Below are 10,734 nucleotides of genomic sequence, written 5' to 3'. Positions count from 1 at the left end.
TGATGTTGTAAAGTTGCTTAAAAAGGCACTTCAAGTGATCCAGGATGTGCTGTATGATTACAACTTATGTTGATTTACAGGATGACCTGAGAATAACTACAACTACTTACTGCAGTGATTATCTGCATCCTGTAACACAGAGTTTGAAGGGCATCAGAATACTGTACATGTAATCAATCTAATACAACCTTACAGCAGCAACATGAGGAACCTGCCAGTTGCTGCTAGTAAAGGTCCCATCTCTCCCTGACCTGAAAGGAGCTCATCTCACTCCCTTATTTACATAGAGACATAAATAGCATGAGAAGAGCCAGCAGGTGTCTCTCAGTTTCAGCTTCATGGCGGCCATCTTGTTCTGCATGACATCAGCAGCAGGACTCGCATGGCTGATAGAGCAATGAAAACCTATTCAAGCAGCTCATTCATGGACCATTTGATAGTCTGACATTTTTGTAACAGCTCTGAAGACAAGCTCACTTTATATTGCAATGACATACTAATAGTTTATTTTAAGTTGAGTAAATGATGGAAAATATTCCTTTTCTTCTTATTCTTGTTTACTCAGAGAACTGCATACCCTGTTCACATGGACCTGATCAGTAAATAGAGTAGCAGGGTTAAAATTCACCCAGCATTGCTTTCAAGGTTCATTTTTATACTTCATAAGGTGTTATGATCTCACCTTGGACTCACAGTTTGTGTCCTTAATGGCACTAAATCAGTTTAGAAGTCAGTCAACTTTCCTAAACTGATAAAAGTACATCATTCAAAAACATTACAGCATTTTGTGGCACATTATTAAACTTCTACATTCCTGAATGAAAAAGACCAACACACACAAGAGCAGTTTTTTTTTTAAATGCCATGCTTTTTATTAAATAGCCGCACAGTTTTAAATCAAGTGCATCAAGACAAACACACAACTGCAGATAATGCAGAAAATCATCAAAAATTAGACTTACTATTAAGTATATCAAATCTCCTCATTGGATAAACCGAAAGGTTGGCTACAGATAATAGTCACAGAAAACATGATTTAGCTGGAAATACATGAAAGGCAAATGAAGATGCACTTTTCACTCGGCACAGATGCTCTTCTTTATCTCTGCCTCTGTGGATTTAGCCCCCTGTGTCGCTCTGCAGGTAAAGACGCCGTCGCTGTCCCACTCTGAGGGCTTCACACTCAGGAAGCTGCTCAGACCAAAGGTTTTATCTGCCTGCTGTGTAGCAGAGCTGGTGAAAACTCCATCGGTCAGTGGGCTCCCGTTGTACGTCCAGCTGACGTCGGCAAATGCAGCAGACATCTTAGCCAGGCAAACCAGTGTGGCTTTACCTGTCTTGAGCTCCTCGCTGGATGGAGGGAGGAGACTCAGTGAGGGAGCCTCCAGGGAGGGGTCTGGATAAGGGAGGAGAGCCAGCAAATGTATAGATTACAAATCAATGGCAATTAATTTACAACCATTTGATATTTTATATTATTGGTCCAACACACAATTACAGTAAAATGATATCAAATAACTCCTAATTTTCACTCTTAAGTAACCTTAAGCCATTGTTCTACTGGTTAAAAATTTGTTAATATAATAACAGGCAATAAAATGTAAAGAATCATTTTAAATTATGAATCTGCAGTCACTGAAGTTGCCATACTAAAATCATTAAATATTAACTTATTTACAAAAGTTATATCATTTAAAATGGCGTATGGTACAGAGAAAATATATATGGCATGATTAGGCATTTGGACATACAATAACTATATAAATATGCTTAGCATATTTTGAAGATCTATTTTTAACAGCATGACTTAAAAAATTACAGTTCAGTATATATTCATGTTTAAGAACACCAGCTTTAAAATAAAACAACTCAGGTCCTACTGTCTAAGTTTTGAAATACTTTTTCTTTTCTTCCCTATTTCTCTCCTCTCTGATATAAACATATTTTTGTTTAAAATCTATGTGCTATGTCCAAACTCATATTCAGACAGTTTTCATCAACATGAATGTATCAAGGCACTTTCTTAAGCATATATCTAATGATAAAATTAACCACTACAGAGGCAGATTATAACTTGCTTAATCTAAGACAACTGCTGTGAGCATTTTACTAAAGATTTAGGTAAGAGAAGCAGAGCAGATGGGAATGGAGAGGTACTTACCGCTGACGATCAGTTTAGTGCCTTGTCCGAATACCACAGTGATACAGGTCTCATACCCACCCGTACAAAAACTGCTCTTCACTTTCTGTACGGAGAGGAAGGAACTGAGAGACCCTGCTCCTCTTCATCCAGTTTTTGTTTTTCACTTGAATTCAGAATAATTTGTATAGTCCATAATGGCAACATTACATTGTTTCAAACCACTTTACATTCTCTCTGCCCAAAGTACCCAGTGAGTAAGCCAGAGGCGACAGTGGCATGGAAAACCCCTGTACAAGGGAGAAACCTGGGGAGGAACCAGACTCAAAGGGGGGGCATCCTCCAGGGACCAGCAGAGGAAATCAAGTGAACAAAATGACAAAATCCTAATTTATATGGTCCAAGAGTCGAGTCTAAATGTGGAGGGCAGGCATGTGCTGGTGCTGCTTCTGACATCAGGATGAACAGTGATACAGCAGCAGGGCCGGCAGGAGAGACGTCACAGGCAGAAGGGGGGGAGGGAGGCATCACAGACAGTAGAGTAGGTAGGATATCTTGATTTTTAGGTCTCCAGGCAGCACAGCCAGCCCAGGAGGGGTGGGGGGGATAAAAAGTGCATTATGCAAAGTAAGGGAGACTGGAGGGAGTGCAAACAGGTGAGTGCAGTATGTAAGATCTGGCAGATATGGCTATGGCAGCATAAATTGGAGTGAGAGGCAAGTGGGAATGCCATGTCAAATGTTCTCCAAATGGAGAACATTTGGCATAGTGGCGAATCTTCCCAGGAAAGGCCTGTTTGCCAAAATTTCTCCAGACTAGTGACAATTCATTCAAAATGTCACAAAAGATCCATGAACAAGAGTGAAGAAACAGCAGGTTTCTCTATCCTGAGATAAGGGTCAAGACTCCATATAAAAAAACAGAGGAAAAAATAGGATGGTTGGGAGAGTAACAAGGTGGAAACCACTAGCTATTCAAGAGTAACTTAACTGCTCATCTCATGCTTGCAAAGATACACCTGAATGATCCTCAAACTTTTTGGAATAATGTTCCTCTATATTTTGAGGAGTAGATTGTCAAAGTGACAGATTTTAGTTTAGTCAGTGATGGTTACTCCAATGTATCCCCACCTCGATCAGCTTCTTAATGCCAGTCGCCTTCTGCTTCCTGAAGTCAATGACCAGCTTCTTAGCCTCGCTGACATACAGACAGAGGTTGTGTTACAGACACAACTCTAATCCAGGGGTGTCAAACTCTAGTCCTGGACGGCCAGAGCCCTGTGTAGCTTAGTCCTTTCCCAGTTCCACCACAAATGATTTCACTGAAGCTGTGTAGTATTTCGCACTAGGAGTTACAAGGAGTTGAATCAGGTGTGTTAAATGAGGGGAAACCCAAAAATGTGCAGGGCTCTGGCCCACCAGGACTGGAGTTTGACACCTCTGCTCTAATCCATCTCAGTAGCTTTTCTGATCAATCATGTGATGGTGATGACTTCCTGATTGTAGGAGGTGTGGATTTAGCCAGGTTTTGCCTTCCAGGGGAAGACACATGACATGTCCTTCTCATCCTGCCTTGGTCTGACTGAGAGCCGTTCTGAAAATGATTGCACCTGGAGTTTAAGTATTTCAGGGTCTTGTTCATGAATGAGGGAATAAGGGAGTGGGAGATCGATAGGCGGATCGGTGCAACATCGACTGTGACGCAGATGCTTACCATTCTATCATGGCAAAAAGAGAGCTGAGGCAGAAGGCAAAGGTATTAATTTACTGATCTACTTTCCTACCGTCACCTATGGTTATGAGCTTTGGGTAGTGATGGATAGAATGAGATCACAGATATAAGTGGCAGAAATGAGTTTCCTTCACAGGGTGTCTGAGCTCAGCCTTAGAGGCAGGGGGAGGAGCTCAGACATTCGGGAGGCGCTCAAAGTAGAGCTGCTGCTCCTTTGCATCGAAAGGAGCCAGTTGAGGCGGTTCAGGCATCCATGTAGGAATCCTCCTGGACACCTCCCTCAGGAGGTGCTTTGGGTAAGTCCAAGCGGAAGGAGACCCCAGGGCAGACCCAGACCAAACTGGAAGGATTATGTCAAGGCCTGGGAACACCTTGGTATTCCAGCAGTGGAGCTGGAGCAGGTGGCTGGTGAGAGGGGCGTCTGGGCATTCCTGCTTAGACTGCTGCCCCCGCGACCCGACCCCAGTTAAGTGGCAGATAATGGGTGGATGGATGGATGGATGGATGGATGTATATTAGTGTTATTTAATATTTGTTAGAGTAAGTGCATGATACATCTTTAATATAAAAGTTATTTTTGGGGGAAAATAACTGTAGGATCTGGGTACACCAAGCATCTTTGCCTTGACAGCAAGCCTCACTCACATGAAAGTTATCTCTCTGACTGTAGAATCTTGCATGTCTCGCATTAACTTAAAAAATTTTCAGTGTTGTTAATTTCACATTTTTAATACTGGATACAAGTTTATTTGTGAGTTTTCATGCTCATCGTCTTTCCCTAACCTTCGCAAATGTGAAGGGGTGATTATATAGGCTTGTTGCTGAGATTCCTGATCAGGGCCATGTATGATACCCTTCCCAGTGCCCAAAAGTTGCTCTTCTGGCATGGCTCAGAGAAGACCAGCCAACTGCTAAAATATTGGGAGCATCACACACCCCTTTCCAGCGACCTCGTGACCCCCCATGATCTCCCAGTCCGTCTGTTGATTTCATAGGAAGAGTCACCAGAGACATGAACGTCACTGCCAAGGTAAGTGAACCTCTCAATGCTCTCTCCACAGACAGACACACTGCTGACAGTTGTGCCCAAGAGGTCATTAAAGGCCTTGTCTTGAGAGGGGGTCTCCACAATAAACCTGGCAGAGCAGGTGGGGGGGGGGTCCTCCACAATAAACGTCACCTAAGCTTAGCACAGACATGAAGAGGTTGCAGACAGACTTTAGAGACTGAACTGCATGGTTTACAAACTTGAAGCCAGTTAGTTCTACTTTAAATACCAACATGGATGCTTTTCACGAGCATTGGGGCAGTTTGCAAACCCTACAGACTATTTACAAGGTAATAAAACTTACAGTCCTACAGCCTGGTTTGGTTATGTTGTGTGAAAGATGTTTATAATTGTGTGTTACCTGCAAATCACCTGTTATTTCAGATATTGTTATTATGTAATTATTATTTATGTGATTCTTTTTACTATTTATTACTGTATAATGTTACTAAATATTATAAGATTTATTGCGTTCTTATATTATATAAAACAGTGTACAATCTTTATTTCCTTGGTGTGCAGGTGGGTGGGACACTGGCAGTGAAGTTTGCCTTGGGCACCACATGGGCTTCCACCGGTCCTGATGCTAGTTATTACTCTAACTGCATTAAGAATGGTTGTGATTAACTTTAATTGAAATAATATTCTGTCAGCATTAGTAGTAAAGCAGAAGTGAAACTGGCAGGTTTTTGTCATGGTGTGAATCACTGTGATACCACTTCAGTGGGAGAGCTAAACCATTTCTTACAGTAATACACAGCAGAGTCGTCCACCTCCACGCTGCTTATTACTAACTGATAATCTGTGTTGGACTGGGCTCTGGAGGTGAAGCGGCTGGAGGAGAATCCACTTCCATACGTGGGAGAGCTGTAAGTACGGTAGTAATACAGGACGAACTGGGGAGCTCCTCCTGGGACCTGCTTGTACCAGTTAATATTATTGTAATCATCTTCAGGTTTCTGGCAGTGCAAGGTGGCCGTTTCTCCTTTACTCACAGTCAGTAAGGAGGGTTTTTGTGTGACCATCCTTTGGCCGCTGATACCTGTGAAGGCAAAAGACACAAGGAAAGAAATACAAACCAATGTACAAATAACATGCTAATCGAGATAAATAAACAGAGAGGAGGCGCATTTCTTACATGCCAGAGCTGTGATGAAGGTGCACAGAGTGAACAGCATGATGTCAGTCTGTTACCCGTGAGCAGACTGGAGTGTGAGGGGAGGTTGCAGCCCACAGATATATGGGGATGTTGGTTACATCAGGGGGAGGAGCTTCTGTTCTCAACCAATCAGAGACACTATATGCCGTTATACCCCCATCTGCTGACTGCAAGGCAAAGTGAAAAATATCATCCATCCATCCATCCATCCATCCCTCCTTTAGCTGCTTAACCTGGGCAGGTCCATTTGGGCGGTCGGATCTTACCTCGATCCTGAAACATATCATTTGCTCATCGATATTTGTCAAATGAACCAAGCTGCATATTAATCTTCAAATCACCTCTGTTTCTACACATAAAATCTGTAGTTGAGGGGCTAAGTCTAGTGGCTTCTGTCATATTTGCATGTTGTTGCTGGGATCTGAGGAAAGATCTGTCACGCCAAAGCCAGGCCACTAATCCTTGGACAAGTGGAAAATGTTCCTCATTGGCCAATCCAGGTTCATTAATCAGACTACATGAGAAATTTAGCTGTTGTCAGTTTTGCTTGACCCTTCTTCCCAGTGTATCTGGAACACTAGTCTGTCCTATATTCGCCACTGGTGTGTGAATGTGAGTGTGGATGGGTGAACGTGAGGCATGTATTGTAAAGCGCTTTGAGTACTCGTAGGAGTAGAAAAGCGCTATATAAATGCAGTCCATTTACCATTTACCATTTATACAACCCAACCCCAGCTCAGGTTCCACTAATGAGAAAAACCAAATGAACAATAGGTTATTTTTAGAAATATCTTCAAAAATAGCTTTATTTTAATCTTCCCTAAATGTCAGGTGTTTTCCTGTCATAATTCCACCCGTCTTTCAGAAGGAGAACCACAAATTGCGGACCAATATGACATGCTTCCCTCTGTCAAACTATTTAGGATTTCAAACAGCATTACATGCTTTTTATGTGATTTTCTTATGAAATTGACAGTATTCTTCTTTCTAATGAGGATGATGATGATAATGTGAATTAAATGAGGCTGAATTAAATGCTGATTCTTTCATCTTTGATTCTTGGAAGCCATCACTGGAAGAGAAAAGTCTTTAGTTCAGATTTGAAGGAAGATAAAGAAGAGCAGTCATGGAGAGATTGTGGAAGAGAGTTCCATAGATTGGGGGCCATGGCAGTGAAGGACCTGCCATCCATGGTGGAAAGCCTAGTGGGTGGAACAGCGAGGAGATCTGAGAGAGCGAGAGGGTGAGTAGGGAGTCAATAGCTCACTGAGGTAGTAAGGAGTGAGGTCATGCAGAGCTTTATTAGTGAGAAGCAATATTTTGAATTTGATCTGAGACTGAAACAGTAGCCATTGTAGCTAAGAGAGGATGGGTGTGATGTGAGCAGAGCATTTAGTGTGAGTGAGAACTCAAGCTGCTGAGTTCTGAATACACTCACCTAAAGGATTATTAGAAACACCATACTAACACGGTGTTTGACCCCCTTTTGCCTTCAGAACTGCCTTAATTCTACGTGGCATTGATTCAACAAGGTGCTGAAAGCATTCTTTAGAAATGTTGGCCCATATTGATAGGATAGCATCTTGCAGTTGATGGAGATTTGTGGGATGCACATCCAGGGCACGAAGCTCCCGTTCCACCACATCCCAAAGATGCTCTATTGGGTTGAGATCTGGTGACTGTGGGGGCCATTTTAGTACAGTGAACTCATTGTCATGTTCAAGAACTCATTGTCATGTTCAAGAAACCAATTTGAAATGATTCGAGCTTTGTGACATGGTGCATTATCCTGCTGGAAGTAGCCATCAGAGGATGGGTACATGGTGGTCATAAAGGGATGGACATGGTCAGAAACAATGCTCAGGTAGGCCGTGGCATTTAAACGATGCCCAATTGGCACTAAGGGGCCTAAAGTGTGCCAAGAGTACATCCCCCACACCATTACACCACCACCACCAACCTGCACAGTGGTAACAAGGCATGATGGATCCATGTTCTCATTCTGTTTACGCCAAATTCTGACTCTACCATTTGAATATCTCACCAGAAATCGAGACTCATCAGACCAGGCAACATTTTTCCAGTCTTCAACTGTCCAATTTTGGTGAGCTTGTGCAAATTGTAGCCTCTTTTTCCTATTTGTAGTGGAGATGAGTGGTACCCGGTGGGGTCTTCTGCTGTTGTAGCCCATCCGCCTCAAGGTTGTGCGTGTTGTGGCTTCACAAATGCTTTGCTGCATACCTCGGTTGTAACGAGTGGTTATTTCAGTCAAAGTTGCTCTTCTATCAGCTTGAATCAGTCGGCCCATTCTCTTCTGACCTCTAGCATCAACAAGGCATTTTCGCCCACAGGACTGCCGCATACTGGATGTTTTTCCCTTTGCACACCATTCTTTGTAAACCCTAGAAATGGTTGTGCGTGAAAATCCCAGTAACTGAGCAGATTGTGAAATACTCAGACCGGCCCGTCTGGCACCAACAACCATGCCACGCTCAAAATTGCTTAAATCACCTTTCTTTCCTATTCTGACATTCAGTTTGGAGTTCTGGAGATTGTCTTGACCAGGACCACACCCCTAAATGCATTGAAGCAACTGCCATGTGATTGGTTGATTAGATAACTGCATTAATGAGAAATTGAACAGGTGTTCCTAATAATCCTTTAGGTGAGTGTATGTACATTTTGCGGAGAGGCCAATGAAAAAGGAGCTGTAGTAGTCAATGTGTAATGAATGCATGTACCAGAGTTAGGGCATCAGTATTGGACAGAAATGGGCCTGGACGAGCAATGTTATGGAGGTGAAAAAATGAGATTTTGGAGAGGGAATTAGGTGAAGATCTAAGTAGAATGAAGAGTCAAATAATACTCCAAGATTTTTGATAACAGTAGCAGGTTTTGCAGGGACACCATCAATACTAACAGAAAATCTGGAGGATTTGGATACTAATGATTTAGGGCCGACCAGTAAGACCTCAGTTTTGTCTGTGTTAAGTTTGAGGAAGATATATTGTATCCAAAGCTTTAGATTTGAGATGCAATCATTTAGTGTATTGGGAGGGGAGTCAGTGGAGAAGTATGAACTGAGATACAACTATAGCTATGGAGCCCTTAGCGGCAAACATCAGACAAGATGCAAGTATCAGATGAATCCTTTTCGCAAACATTAGACCCAAACATCTCACAACCTTTTTGCTGGTCCCCAGCAGGATTCTTATATTTAGGTATAAAAGTTTTGCTGCATTTAAAAGATTTACATAGATTAAACTTTGTTCTTCTTTTACAAACTATAAGTATGATCTCGATAGGTGCTGCGTGTATTTTTAGCAGCTATATAAGCAGAAGTGAAAATGTTAAGCAGGCAGGTTTTTGTCCTGGTGTAAATCACTGTGATACATGTTCCTTAGCAGAGTTGTCCCATGTTTGACAGTAATAAACTGCTGAGTCTCCCACCTCCACTGTGTTGATGATCAACCGATAATCTGATTTACTCTGATGGTTTGATGTGAAGCGGCTGGAGGAGAAGCCTGTCCCATAGGTGGGGGAGCTCGATCCATGGTAAAAATACAAAACAAACTGGGGAACTCCACCTGGGACCTGCTTGTACCAGCGAGCACCACTGTCAGTGACTGTCCCAAGGTTACAGTCCATAGTCACTGTCCCTCCTTTGCTCACTGTCAGAGCAGGAGGCTTCTGGGTAACCACTGTCACACCACTCACACCTGACAAATAAAATCATTATTAAAAGAAGATCATATAACAGACTTACAGCGCTACAAAAAGTGTTTTGGTTGTGATTTCTTACATGAGAGAGCAGTGATGAGAGTGCAGATTCTCAGAAGCATGTTGTCAGTGTGTGGAGTGCAGAGTCCTCACTGTCCAGCTGAGATATGAGCAGGTCACAGTATGAGGAGAGAGGCAGCAGCAGGGCCCAGATTTAAGAGGGGGATGGAGAGGGCGGGGCCTGTGCTCCCAGCCAATCAGAGTCAGTGTCAAAAACAGCCAACCACTGTCAGTTGTAAGAATGATGTTGTAAAGCTGCTTAAAAAGGCACTTTAAGTGATCCACGATGTGCTGTATGATTACAAGTTATGTTGATTTATAGGGTAACCTGAGAATAACTCCAACTACAGTACTTACTGCAGTGATTATCTGCATCCTGTAACACAGAGTTTGAAGTGCATCACAATACTGTACATGTAATCAATCTAATACAACCTTACAGCAGCAACATGAGGAACCTGCAGGTTGCTGCCAGTAAAGGTCCCGTCTCTCCCTGACCTGAAAGGAGCTCATCTCACTCCCTTATTTACATAGAGACATAAATAGCATTAGAAGAGCCAGCAGGTGTGTCTCTGTTTCAGCTCCAGGGCGGCCATCTTGTTCCGCATAACATCAGCAGCAGGACTCGCATGGCTGATAGAGCAATGAAAACCTATTCAAGCTGCTCATTCATGGACCATTTGTTAGTCTGACATTTTTGTAACAGCTCTGAAGACAAGCCAGCATTATATTGTAATGACATTTTAATTTGTTTAGAAAATTATGTCTATAAAAAGTAATGTTCATTCGATTGGTTTGTCATAATATTGTTGTATATTGTTAAGGTAACACCATCAGTTTATTCGAATCACAGGGTAAGTTTGGTAAAAGATGGAA

At 42.4% G+C, this 10,734-nt stretch overlaps 1 protein-coding gene across 1 annotated transcript; it reads right to left on the bottom strand.

Annotated features, from left to right (window-relative positions):
* Positions 1-847: 847 nt before the first annotated feature.
* LOC140581639 (immunoglobulin lambda-1 light chain-like) lies at positions 848-9,975 on the bottom strand. Its single transcript, XM_072704998.1, has 4 exons — positions 9,881-9,975; positions 9,472-9,797; positions 2,162-2,195; positions 848-1,396 (listed from the first exon to the last, which is right to left on the bottom strand). Exons 1-4 carry the CDS (start codon positions 9,918-9,920, stop codon positions 1,077-1,079), a joined length of 720 nt encoding a protein of 239 aa, XP_072561099.1. The 5' UTR covers positions 9,921-9,975; the 3' UTR covers positions 848-1,076.
* Between the last annotated feature and the right edge of the window lie 759 nt (positions 9,976-10,734).

The sequence above is a fragment of the Paramormyrops kingsleyae genome, chromosome 22 (genome assembly GCF_048594095.1).
Source record: "Paramormyrops kingsleyae isolate MSU_618 chromosome 22, PKINGS_0.4, whole genome shotgun sequence".
Lineage (NCBI taxonomy): Eukaryota > Metazoa > Chordata > Actinopteri > Osteoglossiformes > Mormyridae > Paramormyrops > Paramormyrops kingsleyae.
This window is presented reverse-complemented; position numbering and strand designations above follow the sequence as displayed.

Coding starts and splice junctions, on each gene's coding strand:
- LOC140581639 (XM_072704998.1), bottom strand. CDS start 9,920: ATGCTTCTGAGAATCTGCACTCTCATCACTGCTCTCTCAT. Junction 9,798..9,880: donor TCTCATCACTGCTCTCTCAT/GTAAGAAATCAC, acceptor TTTATTTGTCAG/GTGTGAGTGGTGTGACAGTG. Junction 2,196..9,471: donor ACAACTCTGCTAAGGAACAT/GTATCACAGTGA, acceptor TGTATCACTGTG/GTATTCGGACAAGGCACTAA.